The 15,663-nt window shown below is 36.0% G+C and overlaps 1 protein-coding gene across 1 annotated transcript; it reads left to right on the top strand.

Annotated features, from left to right (window-relative positions):
• The first annotated feature begins 4,866 nt into the window (after positions 1–4,866).
• Positions 4,867–12,989, top strand: gucy1a1 (guanylate cyclase 1 soluble subunit alpha 1). Its single transcript, XM_062435441.1, has 8 exons — positions 4,867–5,106; positions 5,359–5,426; positions 6,160–6,248; positions 6,360–7,075; positions 8,897–9,382; positions 10,931–11,074; positions 12,411–12,565; positions 12,851–12,989. Exons 1-8 carry the CDS (start codon positions 4,867–4,869, stop codon positions 12,987–12,989), a joined length of 2,037 nt encoding a protein of 678 aa, XP_062291425.1.
• Positions 12,990–15,663: the final 2,674 nt, after the last annotated feature.

Below are 15,663 nucleotides of genomic sequence, written 5' to 3'. Positions count from 1 at the left end.
GGCAGCTTCACATCTGCCAGCTACACAATAAAAATGCTCTGCACATGCCAGTGCATCAGTAATAAATATTTAGTCATATAATTAATAATAATAAAAAACTGACAAGGGTAATCCTGTTGAATTATTTGCTTCTTCTCTTGCATCTGGTCTATACTGCCTCTATCCTTTTTTGTCTGAACCACAACCTCTTCATGATTCCTTGTAGCCCTGGATGAGGACGTCCATCTTCTTGCAGATGAGGAGAGTCAGTGGAGAAAATCTGAACCACATTTTCTGCCTTCCCCATTTAGGAGCATGTTCTATGTGGACTGAGATTTAAAAAAAAAAAAAAAGGGTTAGAGAAGTGGCCTGCAGTGTGATCGTTGCTCTCATTTTGTTGGACGGATGCTTCGGGACTCGATTCGGGCTGTCTTCTTCACCTCTGAGTTCTCACTCTCTTGGCAAAGGTCAGAGGGGGCATGTTGTAGATAATAGAGATTGGTTCATGCCCATACAGCTGGTGTTACCTCCTCTGGGTCCCGGTGAGAGGCAGCAACAACAGCTGTTTCCTCTGTGGTAGCAGATGGGTCACTAAGACTCGAGGACAGCCTGTAAGATCTGCTTCAAGATGTCACTGAAATGCATTTGCATCTGCATTTTCGTCTTGAACCGAAAGAACTAACAGAGGAAATTTTGAGTATGTCTGTCATGTAGAAGAAAGAAGCATGTCAGTGTTGTAACATGGTGCAATGCTGTGACTTCAGTGTGCTGAAGGGGTCCTTGAGGAGCTTCCAGGGAGCTCCTCAGCAAAAAGGGGAATCATTTATTTTCACTGTTATTCCATCCATAAGTAACATGTCATCTTCATGGGTTGCATATAGACTTTCTGTAAAGACTTTTCTGTAAAGTGTAATTCTGTAAAGTGGGAGTCTGTGTGAGTTTATAACTCCTTGATGTGAAAAAATGTAACCACTACTGTAGAAACTCTTTTTTTTATTTTTTTTATTTCCATAATAAATTCAGCTTGTTGCTTTTAATAATCTTGTTTCAATTTGATACAACTCCCAAATAAGCAAAAAAAACACTGAGATTTAATTCACTTCATTTTCATTAGATCCTCATCATAATACAAAGTTGATTTCCCTCGATAAGATCATGTGAGATGTTTGACCACTTTAATCTGTTATTTGGCCTCTAAAAGTGTTTGACAGCCATCCCTTTCCATCCAGCACGTTCTCATATAGAAACGACCACATAGCTTGATTGTAGCATTCACTCCAGAACTAACCACAGGAGTTTTTTCTTATAGGGCCCTTTCCAAAACCATTTCAAATCAGTTAAAAAATAATGGAACTCAGGTTAAATTGCTTTAAGATATTAAGTGATACCATGATCTCAATTAATTTTGCACTCTTTGCCTCATGTGTAATTATTGTTAAGAAGGTTTGCAAAACACTTGATTTCTACAAAATATATATATATATATATGTATAGGTATATATGTATATATATATATATATATATATATATGTATAGGTATACAATCCAAGATCAATGACATAAACTGCACTCTTTAAAATAGAGAGTTTAATGAATTATCTGCACCAAGGAACTTGGCCACCTTGTAGCCAGCTGAAAGGATCCCCCCTTTAATCTCTAACCTATGAACTTTTTGTTGTCACATGAGAGCAACATCAACATCCCAGGCCTCGTTTTGAACTACAGCCAACATAAACAGCGAGCTTCTCCAGAGCTGTCCTGCGAGAGTAAAAACTCCCAAGGGACGATGCTGTTTATTATTTAAGCTCTGATATGGATTTATTATATTAGACAACGAGAATACTCCTTTCAGACCAAACAAGGCCAACAAGCAGCGCTGCAGCCTCAGTATGGCACATGGATTTTTTATAAATGATCACCAAACATGTCTAATCATCACTGAACATTTTTCTGACCACTTTTAAATAAAACTAATTATTCACTTCATGTTGTACTTAAACAAAAATTTGTTCTAGCATGTATTTATGTGAGATATGGAAATAACTCAAAAGAGCCACTGTGAGTGTGGAAAATATTCTAATGTTGTAGTAAATTCAATTTATTTATTTATACGTAGTAGGCATAATATAATCGTCATTTCTCTACATGTGCCAGCTGGTGTTAGCTGGCTGGCTCAGCTCTCAACTGCGGTCCTTTGGCAAGATGTTCTCATACCAGTGAAGTGACAACTTAAGAAATACAAACACGGGACAGTAAGATGCCAAAGTGACGATAGCAACAAAATCACAAGATACAAACCACACAGAGTGTCAAGAAGCCGCAATATAATAATTACATACACTATTTATTAAGATAGATAGATAGATAGATAGATAGATAGATAGATAGATAGATAGATAGATAGATAGATAGATAGATAGATAGATAGATAGATAGATAGATAAATAGATAGATAGATAGATAGATAGATAGATAGATAGATAGATAGATAGATAGATAGATAGATAGATAGATAGATAGATAGATAGATAGATAGATAGATAGATAGATAGATAGATAGATAGATAGATAGATAGATAGATAGATAGATAGATAGATAGATAGATAGATAGATAGACTAAAGGAGTTGCTCCTGTAGGGATTACACAGTCCCCTCAGCAGATTGTGTCAGCTTGTTAACTTTAGACACACATACAGGCATATGTGTCTGTTGATGCTTTATCAATCTTCAAACTAAAAAATACACTATACACTGACTATATATACACATCCATATGTATTGTTTTATTTATTTATCTTTTGTAAAATGATACTAACTTCCATGCCAGTGTTTGCTGATTAGTTATGTTTGATGTACTGTTGTTGTTTTATGTGTGTCTTGTAAGGTGTCCTTGAGTGCTTTGAAAGGTGTCTTTAAATAAAATGTATTATCATTATTATTATTATTGTTTTTACTATACAAACCAATGAAAACCAAACCAAATCAATAAATAATAAATAAGTCAATTTAAAATTGCAACAAATAAAAGGGCAAAAATTTAAAAAAGCATGGAGACAATAAGACTAATACCAGTGAGGGTAAAAAGTTGATGAGACATGACAACTGATTGTACTAACTGTACATGGACATGCAGAGGAAAATGTGCAAATGTGCAATAGAGGTAAAGAGAGAAAGAGAAACAGAGAGAGAGAGAGATAGAAAATATAAAATAATAATAATTAATACATCACTGGATCAACATGTTATTGAATATAGCACCAATACAATACTGAGTTAACTAAAAACTGTCACAAATTTATTGTTTCTTGTACAAAGGATGTACATATGTCAGTCAAAAGACAAACAAGTTATTAATCATCAATAACAAACTGCAACATTTAAGTTTTAAAAGAGCAGACAAGTTTATAATAAGCTTCAAATAACCCAACAGTAAATAAAAAAACATAACAACCCCTTGTCTTAGCTTAGTAGCTTTCTGTGTTGGTGCTATATTGACCCAAATTGGATACATTTTGTCAGTGATTTTCAGTAGTAGAAGATACATATGTTTAATCAAGTATTGTACTTAAGTACAGTTTGGAGGCAATTGTATTTCCATTTTGTGCTATTATACTTCTACTTCACTACCTTTTTAGAGGGAAATATTGTACTTTTTACTTTTCATGTAGATATTTAATACATAATTCATATGATCAGTTTGTCATACAGTATATGTTATGTTATATATTAGATTATTCAACAGTAAAGGTGTTTCACCTTGACAACAATAAAATAAGACTTCGGCCTTTATTAAAACAACAGTAAGTTGCCCAAATGAACACTGAAATAGGTTTTTCCTTCTGATCATACTGGCCATTAAATGATCCACAGTTCTCCTTCTGTGCAAAAATGTCTTTAAAAGTTTATCTGAAGCTAATATGAAGCTTCAGCCCTCCAAATTAGTCAAATCAAGTAGATATCTTTAGTGTTGAAGTCATTCTTTTAGTTACAATAGTCTGCTAGACCTCAGAAGGGAAGCACTGTCTGAGGAAACATTAAGAGGGAATTTGATGCTAAAAAGACTGTAATTGTGGCAGATATCCACTTGATATGACTAACTCAGACTGCTGAAACATCCATAGAAGCTTCAGATAAACGTTTGAATGCATATTTGCACAAAATGACACACTGTGGATTTTGTCCCATTGCTTACATTGAAAGCACATTTTAAAGTGATCATTTAATAGTCAGTATGAACAGGAGGAATGATTGCAGCGAGGGAAAACCTCTTTCGGTGTTTATATGGACACCTGACTGCTGTTTAAAACAGATTTGAAAAATTGTGATCCTTACTATCCTTTAAGATTACACTGAGGTCCATGTATATTTAACAGTGATGCTATGTGGGGACCAGTTTCATATTATGGGACCCAGTCCAGAGGCTGATTTGAGTAAGTAAAAAAGTCCATTGCATGCGAGGAGTCGGCTGGAAATAATTTCTCTTTGCTGATAGGTTGCTCAACCACTCCAGCCCCACTTGCGCATGGATTGGTCTGCTACTCTTTTTTCTCCAGTTTCTCATTGGCTTTTGGTTTATGGATGGTTCCTTGCCATTATTTGCCCATGCAGGTTTCAGTGAATATTGTATGTGGTCTGTGGCTTTGGTGCTGATCATATCAGCTACTCGCAGAGAGGAAGGTAAATCCTGGATGAGCACACCAGATGATGGAATTTCTCCCGGAGACCGCAGCTGCTCGACCAGGATTGTCTCCCTCCGAAATCAGATAAATAAAAATTAAAAAAAACATAGGGAGAGAGAGAGAGAGAGAGAGAGAGAGAGAGAGAGAGAGAGAGAGAGAGAGAGAGAGAGAGAGAGAGAGAAGCCTGGAGATCACAGCAAAGCGAAGATGTTCTGCGCGAAGCTGAAAGAACTGAAGATATCAGGAGAGTGTCCATTCTCCAGCAGCGCTAAGAATAATGAGCTGGGAGACTTTGAGCAGCGCTCAAGTGACGCTGCGGATTTATTGCCTATTTCTCAGGACGTGCACGGGAAAATAGGTGAGGCTATACCTCGGCAGAAGACAAGCAGAGGCAAAGTTAACCTGCATACACTTGGGGAGAGCATCCGAAAATTGGCATGCCCGGAGGTGAGTTAAAATGTATTATTATTCAGGATGCAACTATGTTTTACATATGAAAAACATGTCTCATGTGTCTCGTCTGCATTAAGGCACATGCATCACGCATGTTTATGCATTTGAGATACATCAGATGTTTTCATTTAATCTAACCTTTTGATCCTGCTTTTTTTATTTATTTATTGGTGCTTGCATAATTACAGCTGCTTTTAAATCCTGTCTGACGATGACCTTTAACTTGCTGGACACTTTGTCACACAGTTTCAAAGGCTGCATACTGCCGTCCAACGAATGATGAGGCTATCAGTTCAAACCAGGGACTCTGAAAGGTAAAATGTGTCATCAAGACTTCAATAGCAGCTACACCGCTGCTTGACAGCTACAAATACCATTACTACTGCTTAAATTAAACCTCTGCAACAATGGCATGTACCCATGATAACATGATCTCATTGTTGGCCTACTGTTTAGCTTAAAGATACCTCAACATCCCTTCAAAATGTCTCCTGCTTGATACAGGGTCAAGCTGCTGTGACTAAATATATAAATAAAAAGAAAACATACATCTGCTGAAAAACATATGACTAGGTTACAGCAAACAATAAAACATTCTGTATTCTTTTCTCTAAATATGATCTAATCTGAAGCTGCAGTAGAATATTTGGTAGACTTATTAATTGGCCACACACTGCTTTGATAATTAATTAATCATTATTTTTCAATAAGTATTTTTTCAAGTATAACTGGCAAACATTTGCTGGTGGCAGCTTCTCAACTCTGAGCTGCTTATTTGGCACATATGATAGTAAACTGAATATCTTTGGGTTTTTGGATGTTTGGGCGGACAGAACAAGAGAGTTTAAATGTCGCCTTGGACTCTGGAGAATGATAAAAAGCGCCTTTTCACTTCTTCCAGACAAAATTATTCATTTATTAATTTTAAAAATGTGGCAGAATATTTGATCATGAAAATAGTGATTAGTAAAAGTCTCATGTAGGCCTATTTTTCTTGAAATTTGGTCTGGTTTACATGTCTGACTTTGCTCTTTGTTGTCTCTGCAGCCCAGTAATTTGTCGCACGGAATGTCAGAGTAGCAACGATGAACCAGAACATTTCGTGGACATGATGAACATTTATTCAGCCAAAACAGGTAATATTAAATCTGAAAATAATACTGTAAAATATGTCATGTGTATCGTTAAGTCCTTATAAGTCATGTGTGCTTCACATCTTCACCTGTTTCCCTTCATGCACCCGACAGCAATCCCGATGGAGGCTTTGAAAGTTTCTCTTGGCGAGGAGCTCTTTAACATGTGTTACGAGGAGGACGGACACATTTTGAGGGTGGTGGGGGGAGCTCTTCATGATTTCCTCAACAGCTTCAATGTCTTGTTAAAACAGAGCAGCATGCCACCCAACCTGGACAGAGAGGATTGTGTAAACGAACCTTCGGTGCTGTGCTTAGACAAGGATCCGGGTCTGCTTACTGTCTACTTCTTCAACCCCCGCCCGACCACTGAGCTCTTTTTCCCTGGAGTTATCAAAGCAGCTGCCCGCCTGCTGTATCACACCACTGTGGATGTGTTGATGGATCCTCCCAGTGCTAAAGACAGCATCTTGCAATCCAGCCCGCAGCCCAGTCTTCTGTACACAGTTGTAGTTAAGGATGCTAAAAATCTGAGCCCCAGTCCGCTGCGGGCGACCTCAGCTGGGACCCTTCCTACCTCTCTGTTCTCCACTATCTTCCCTTTCCATCTGATCCTGGACCAAGACCTAGTTCTGGTGCAAATAGGATATGGGCTCAGGAAGAGGCTGAGCAGAAAGGATGGACTGAGACGGTCTGCTACCTTCCAAGAACACTTCTCTATTGTCTCCCCCCAGATCAAATGTACCTTTCAGGGTATTCTGACCATGCTGAACACACAGTTCATCATTAGGATCAAGCACGGAGTGTCCGCCACAGATAACCCAGGGAAGGTATGTCGGCATATATGTGAGATATAAGTGACTGATGAGGTGGAAAAATTTTTCCAGTCATTGTTTTTATATTCAAAGAAAAAAGAATCAGGCTGTTTATAAGCAGTCCAGCTTATTAGGGGTGTATTTGTGTGCACTTGGTCTGAGGTAGAGATCAACAGTAAACCCCCAGCGGAGATCAGAAGCAAATGTCAAACCATTTTATGCATCAAAGGCACAGCCATGCTTATGCCATTTATGTAAGGGTGCACTGCAACTGGTCGCCATGACGAGAAAATGAAAGTCTCAGTGAGCAAACATGACAGTGGTATAATGACCAACGACATTCAGTCAGAGATGATTCGACTTTACAGTATATAGACACCAGTCGTACAGAGGGAGGTGCACCTTTAGTGGCTGCAGTCCAAATAAAACAGGTGAAAAATCAGCGAGTGGATGAGCAATAAGCAGAGGCTCAGTGATGTAGAAATTAATGAATTACTCAGCTGACAAGTCTGCTGTGAACAAATGTGACTGTGTCAACAGAAGTGGCCGACATGTCACACGAGACTACTGTTGGTTTAACAATCAACAAATGACGACAAAGTGACGTCAGCAGTTGAGCTTGAAAATGTGTTGCTTATCTTTAGCAGTCGTGATGACGTAAATGTAATAATTTGCCAGAGGGTGAATAAGAATCAGAAGTTAAAGTATGACGTCAGAAATTGTTGAGATGCTTTGATACAGACATATCTAGGGCTGAAACTAATGGTTATGTCTGCCTCACATGTCCTGTGGTGACATCCTCACATGTCCTGTTTTGTCCACAACACTCTACAACCCAAATATATCCAGTTTACTATCACAGATGCCTAAAGAAATCATAAAATATTCACATTTGAGAAGCTGGAATCTGAGAATTTGGATTTTTTCTCTCTCGAAAAAAAGAAAAGAAAAAAACAACTAATTGATTATTAAAATAATTGACAATTAAATAGTTGCCAAATAATCTATTAATTGAATAATTGTAGCAGCTCGAGATACATACACCTTTTTACACCTCAGTGAATCCAAATGTGGTGTCAGTTATTAAGTGAGAAGTTGTTGTTGTTCTTTTATCAACTATAATTCAATATTTCAGTTAAGCATGTTAGCATATTATCTAACATGCAAAGTGGCATTACACATAATATGCCGCTGAGATGTATGTGAATGTCATTGATTTTGAAGGTATATTTGGTCATAAACCAAAGTATTGGACACATTTTGAACCAATAATGGAGCGAAAATCAGGAGATCACCAAACTCATATATCCAATATGACCAATAATGTTTGTATCAAGGTTCATGGCAATTTGTATAATATTTGTCGAGGTATTTCCGTCTGGACCTAAGCTGTGCAACAATCGATCAACATTGCTTTACTGCTTAGTGTGGGAAATAAAACCGTACTTGGGTTGGATGGGATTTTGTTTTTTTCCCCCTCCAAATAAATAAACAATAAGTTTGTTTTTCCCTTTTCTCAAATGTTTACATTTCTATGAATATCTTCAAGAAGTAAACATTGTATGTTTTCCATAATGCACAGACACAGGCAACCTTTTTTTACTCCTTCCTTAAAGATAGTTTAAAAAAATCTTGTTTTTTCTGTGGGGAATTTGAACTTAAAGAAAATAATATGGGACTGCTGCTGCAGGATGTATTGTAAACATTCATCTTCATCAATCTACCTTAAAAAAACAAAGTCATTATGCAACGAGAGCAGTTAGTTCATATAATTACGCGATTCCTACTAACTTCCAACAAAATTAACTCTTCTCATCAACTGATTTTTCCTTTCAGCTCATGGACCTGAAAGGCCAGATGATCTATGTTTCCGAGTCAAACGTCATCTTGTTCTTGGGTTCACCGTGTGTGGACAAGCTGGAGGAGCTAACAGGCCGTGGCCTCTACTTGTCAGACATCCCCATTCATAACGCATTGCGTGACGTAGTCCTGGTCGGGGAACAGGCCAAAGCGCAGGACGGTTTGAAGAAGCGTCTGGGGAAGGCCAAAGCAGCTTTGGAGCATGCTCACCAAGCACTGGAGGAGGAGAAGAAGAAAACAGTGGACCTCCTCTTTTCCATCTTCCCTGGCACTGTGGCGCAGCAGCTCTGGCAGGGTCAAACGGTCCAGGCCAAAAAGTTTGACCGAGTCACAATGCTATTTTCTGACCTCGTGGGCTTCACAGCTATTTGCTCACGCTGTACCCCAATGCAAGTGATCACCATGCTCAATGAGCTGTACACCAGGTTTGACCACCAATGTGGAGACCTTGATGTTTATAAGGTATGTTAATGGTACGTAAGAGCATTTGTAGAGCTGATGCCAGAACCTTTTTTTAGCAGCTGTTGAGCATCTGACAAATTTCAGATAAGTAGCTGACATTAGACGGTTACACTTCACAAGATGGAAAAACGTAAACAAAACATTTAGGTGTCAGTAGAAAAGGTCCTTTAAATTGGGCAAAAAAAAGCAGAAATCAGCAAGTGAACAGTCTTCTGAATGATGTTGTGCAAAACTACGTCATTTCAAATTCAAATTTACAAGAGAGAGTGAATATTTTTGGTTTATTTTATCTATTTTACAGCATTACAATGATATTTTTTTGTATCCTTGTAATAGTTACTGCTGAAAAATCTTATGTTTTAATTGAATTTTACAAATGATTTGATCAAATCCTGTAAGAACTTTGTAGCTAGAGTATTTATTTATTTATTTATTTTCCAAAATGTTGTTTCAAATCCATCTCTGCACTACCAGATATGTAATTGTGGAGGAAAATTTGAGGTCTCTTTAATGTTTATTTAAAGCCTAAAATAGTCAAGTTTTAAGATATCAGCCTAAACATTAGAATGATCGTGTGTATACTCGTCTTCATGTCATTAACACCTTAAACCTTAACCAGAAATATTACCAATGACATGACCTGAGTGTCCTGAGTGGTAGCTCCAGCCCTGCCTGTAGCTCACTACATACGCCTACATTTGCTTTTAAATTAATAATTTTTGATGCTGACAAAAATGAAAAATAAGCAAAAAGTTGAGATTTTCAAAAGTAGATCATTACAGTAGCTAAAAAATCCAAACACAGAGATGCATGTTTCCTTTTTTGACACCAGCTTAATAATTCATCAGGTAGCAGCATAAGGTTGAGGAGCCAGCCAAGTCATTCAAAACCAATTACTTCATTAATTAAAAAAATTTGAACAAGAAAATGATACAGTGTTCCACCGCAAATTCAAAAGACAAACTGTGACTGCAGCTCAAACAACTACCCTTGTGTCTGCCAAACGCTCCTAATCTGCAGGGAGGTTGGATAATGTAATCAAAGTGTCACAGAAGCATAACAGAGAGAGCAGCATGTTTGACAAATATCTCGTAAAACGCTAGGAAGTCAGAGGTTCCTCCAGGACCCTGTTTCCACTCCACATGTATGCACCTAAAAATAGTTCCACTTTGTCTCTGCCACATAGCTGTTGAGTGCTCTCCGGTCCAGATTTACATGAAAGAAGAAGAAAGGACTTTTTAATATGGCAAGGGATAAAGTACTATTACAATTTAAGTTTTATTACTCCTTGATTTTTCTGCTCTCTGTCTCCTACCGATCATTAAGAAGTTTTGATAAATATCCACTTAACATTTGACATTTTGTTCACGGTGGATTATCTACATTTTAAATATAGGTTTAGCTTTCTGGTTGAGCACAGTATGTGAGCTTAGATTCACTGACAGGAAAGCCTTTGACTTTGTGTTGGAGGGGCAACAAACAGCTTCTGAAAATTGTTTTTTCATGTTCATATTAGATATAATTGTAATGATCATCCACTGTATTCAGGTGGAGACCATTGGTGACGCATATTGTGTAGCTGGTGGCTTACACAAGGAGAGTGAGACTCACGCTGTTCAAATAGCACTCATGGCCTTAAAGATGATGGAGCTCTCAGACGAAGTTATGACGCCAACTGGAGAACGAATACAGGTTAGGGTCAAGCACTGCTTACTGTTGTACTACTCATTCAAAGTGATGATATAACTTCCAATGATGCAATTTCAAAATGTTGCTCATCAAAAAGTTTCCACATCAAGAGTTTTCATACAACAGGAAATTATGAAAATAAATGATGCCAACTCTAACAGAAGGGTTTCTGTCATATAAGTAAAATGTAAATTTTAGCCGTAAAGACGTCCTCATAAAGTAATCATGGTTTTGACTGACGGGTATGTATACTCAATTTAAAGTACTGATTGTTGAACTGAAATGTTGAAATAATCTATAACTTTCCATAATAGTATAATCCAGTGAATAAATCAGGAAATTAGCAATCTGCATTCTGCTTCATTTTAATTAATTTTAATTAGGTTCTTTAATTAAATAAAGAACCTAAAATGATAATAATAAATAAATGATTTTTTTTTTGCATCACAAACAAAACAGCTGCCATTTTATCAGAGCCAGTTTAAGTTAACAGGAAAAATATTTCATGCTTAATTATAGTTGTGTTAACACAATTGTGCACATTTTTATCTGATGCAAATGTGCAGCCATAAAAAAAGCATGCTAATATGGTTTTATATATTTGACCAAAATAATGATATTTAACATGTATGATGGATAATGTCTGACATTGTCGTGCAGCGTAGAAAAATATTTTTGTATCTATAAATCTATTAATGAAGTTTTAGGGAAACCTTCAGAGCTGCGTTCACTGTTATTTAACTTGTACATTTAAACCAGACCAAACAACCTCAAAATACTAAAAGAGTTTAAAGGATGGGATACCATATATTTTACTCATGTCAACAAATCACATAAAAAACCAAAACCAACCATGCATGAGTGTGTTGGTCTTTCTCTTAATACTTTCCAGCTTCTTTGCCCCATCTGTGTCTCTTAGCCCCAAGACCATCAGCTCCTACTGAAGACAGACATTTTTAAAATTAGAATATACACATTCATTTTTGAGAAAGACTCAGTAATTTCTTCTAAAACAACTTGGCACTGTCGTTTATAGCAAAAATGTTACTTCAACAGTGCATTTTTGGGGACTACTGGGTTCGCCAGAAAGTATATATAGCAAGTCGATGTGTGTGGTATTGCTTAAGATTCAATTTATTGTTGATTTTTGACTTTTCATGGGATTGTTTGACAAAAAAAAGTGTAATATCAAACAGAAATGAATTTGCAGATGCAGAGCAAATACAAGAGCAGTATTAATGCCAACGCCAGCTCTCATATACCGTACAGTTACAGAGTGAAGTAGAAGCCTTCGATTCAGTTCACAAACTGAGTGTTGAATATTGTATTTTTTTCCCAGATGCGTATCGGCCTCCACACTGGTTCAGTACTGGCTGGTGTAGTTGGGGTGAGGATGCCACGTTACTGCCTTTTTGGGAACAATGTCACATTGGCCAATAAGTTTGAATCCTGCAGCCAAACAAGAAAAATCAACATCAGCCCCACGACCCACAGGTAATGCTAATTCACTCTTAACTTCCCTCTCTCAAAACATTTTATTTGACTTTAAGACTGAAAAACAAGGAAATATTGATCATCTTAAATAAACAGTGGTCACATTTCAATGAGCCAACACTGAATGGTGTCATTTGTTTCCAGAGTTGCAGAGAGAGAGAAAAAAACAGAGTGCTCTGGATAGGAAACTGAGGTTTTAGAAGGAGCACTGTGTTTCTTCTTCTGTCAAATAATTTGCCACATTGTTTTTAGATTCATGTTTTATTTGTGTGCTCTTTGTCCCAGATTACTGAAGGATCGTCCAGAGTTTGTCTTCATTCCCAGGAGCAGACAGGAGCTTCCGGCCAACTTCCCAGAAGACATCCCTGGAGTTTGTTACTTTTTGGAGGCGTCCTTCAAATCTTCAAAACTGACTCTGAAATGAAGTCAAGCTGCTGCAGAGCCCCCCCCCCCCCCCTGTACCAACTCCAAAAAAAACCCCATAAGATATGAAGACATATCCAGTGAATACAGTGCAAACACCTTACAGTATATATTTTGATTTGGGTTGTTTAGATATTGATGATATTGTCTATCACTGTCTATCTATGCGGCTGCTTAATTACAGAGAAGTCAGTTTGCTGTCAAACATGAGTCTTGTTCCTTTACAATTACCCATTTGTACAGCTGTAGTGGAGAGAAGTACTCACTTCCATAATTTTTCTTCCAGAATGAGTCATCTCTATACATTTATTTTAAAAAAAAGTAGTACTCTTTGCAAGCTGTTGAGTTAGGATACAGACCATCATTCAAAGATTATGAGAGATGAGAGAAGATTATTATTTTTTTTTACATTTAAGATGTAAGATGAAAATGATGAAGCAAGCCAGAGACTGTTTGGAGCGTTGTAATGAAATATGAATCTTTCATCTTGTTTTATGTAGATAAGATAATGAAATGCATTCTGGATCCTCAGCGTGATGTTATAAAAGAGTGTCACCTTTTATCAAGTTTTTGTTCTGTAAATATCTTACTGGTCCATTCACATCTGTCTACACTGCTGTGACTGGGTGGGTACCTGCTAAAGCACCTTGACTTGACAGAAAAAATGCAGATAAACGCTAAATCAGCTCAGTGTGTTTTTAGTGGAGAATTTGGAGACATAATCTATAAAGCTGAAGCACAATTAAAGATTAAAGATACATATATAAACCAAGATTAACTCAAATGAAAGGGTTAGCGATACAGGCTGGATCATAGTTTATTCCTACTTATTTTTATTGCTTATCAATATACACATCAATAAGGGACAGGGACAGTAAAACAACATTATTTTTGAGGTGTGTGGTTCCAGCTCAATATATATTTGTAATAACATGTAACTACAACTTCCATATATATATATATATATATATATATATATATATATATATATATATATATATATATATATATATATATATATATATATATATATACGACATGAAGCATTCCAAGATCCCATTTTCCAAATAATAATTGTATTTTTACTTTTTTCACTGTACACATATTTATACTATATTTATTACATTGGTTTCATAGCACTTCTTTCCCATACAGTGGGGATATGACACAACAAGAATACAATGAATGTTCTACTATCACTCATAATGATGTGCTTTAACCATTAATGTAATGTAATCAAAGCGCAATAAATATTAACATAAACTGACATCACTCACTGACTCTATGGTACATGCAATGCTCTTTATTACAGAAAATGTCCAATGTTAAATTGGGCTGTTGGCCAGTGGTGGAAAGTAACTAACTACAATTATTCAAGTACTCTACTTAAACACATATTTGAGTATTTCCATTTTATGCTAACTTAATATTTAAACTACACTAGATTTCAGAGAGAACTTTTATACTTTTTTTTACCTCACTACATGTAGTTGCCACTTATAGTTACTACTTTTCAGAGTTTAAGATTTAAGATTTTACACAAAAAAATCTTAACCCTAAACCTCACTTGTTTAAATGTTATACTATAAATCTACCCTAGGTATCTAAAATTGGCTGTACATTGATTAACTACAACATAAAAATGCTCTACATGTACGTATTACAGATACAAACAAACAAATACTATAATACTATAATACTATAATACTATAATAACATAACACTCTAAAAGATGCCAGTCTATGAGTATGAGTGTGAGTCTATGTAAGGAGTACATCCACTTTTGATAGCCTACTTTAAGTACATTTTGCTGGTAATGCATCTGTACTTTTACTTCACTAAAAAATTGAAGTCAGGACTTTTACTTTTAATAGAGTATTATAGTATTTCTACTTTTACTTTTAAGTAGATGCTATTAGTACTTCGTCCACCACTACTGTACACAAATACAAACATTATATAATATACACTAGAAGAAAACAAGTACTTGGGTAGTGCCTTACTCTTACTGCACTACATTTCAGAGGAAAATATCTTTCTTTTTACTCCACTACATATCTTTGGCAGCTATAGTTACAAGTTACTTTACTTTTACTTTAGTTACTTTGTTTTATGTCAAAATGAATACATAGTCTTATTGCTATATTTGATATAGCATATAAAGTTGTTGAAATTAGTTCCCCTTTGACCCCACCCAAAAAAATATCAAGATGCTGTTTAGATGTTAATAAATAAAAAATAATGATCCAATAGTAATATACTCTACTTATAATTTTTGCTGAAACAAGACATTCTGCACAATGACCATTTTTACAATTGATTGTTTTATTCCATTTTATTGATAATAGCCCTGTACTTTAAAACAATATGAGATTCTTTTACTAGTTTAGTTGTTAATATTTTCATATCATTGGATTTTAGTACTTTCATTGCTGATAAAATTACATTATAGTTGAATTATTGATTAGTTACTAACTATTAAATTAAACACCAACTATTTTGATAATCAATAATTTGTTTTGTGTCACTTCCTAAGAAAAAAACAGTCCAAATTCTCTGATTCCAACTTCATAAATGTGAATATTTCTTGCTTTAATCCTCTATGACAGTGAACTCAATATCTTTGGTTTGTGAATTTGAGGATGTCATTTTGGGCTGAGGGAAACAGTCATCCC

This window comes from Scomber scombrus, chromosome 2, assembly GCF_963691925.1.
Source record: "Scomber scombrus chromosome 2, fScoSco1.1, whole genome shotgun sequence".
Lineage (NCBI taxonomy): Eukaryota > Metazoa > Chordata > Actinopteri > Scombriformes > Scombridae > Scomber > Scomber scombrus.
Note: the sequence above shows the minus strand (reverse complement) of the source record. Positions and strands in the feature narration are given on the sequence as shown.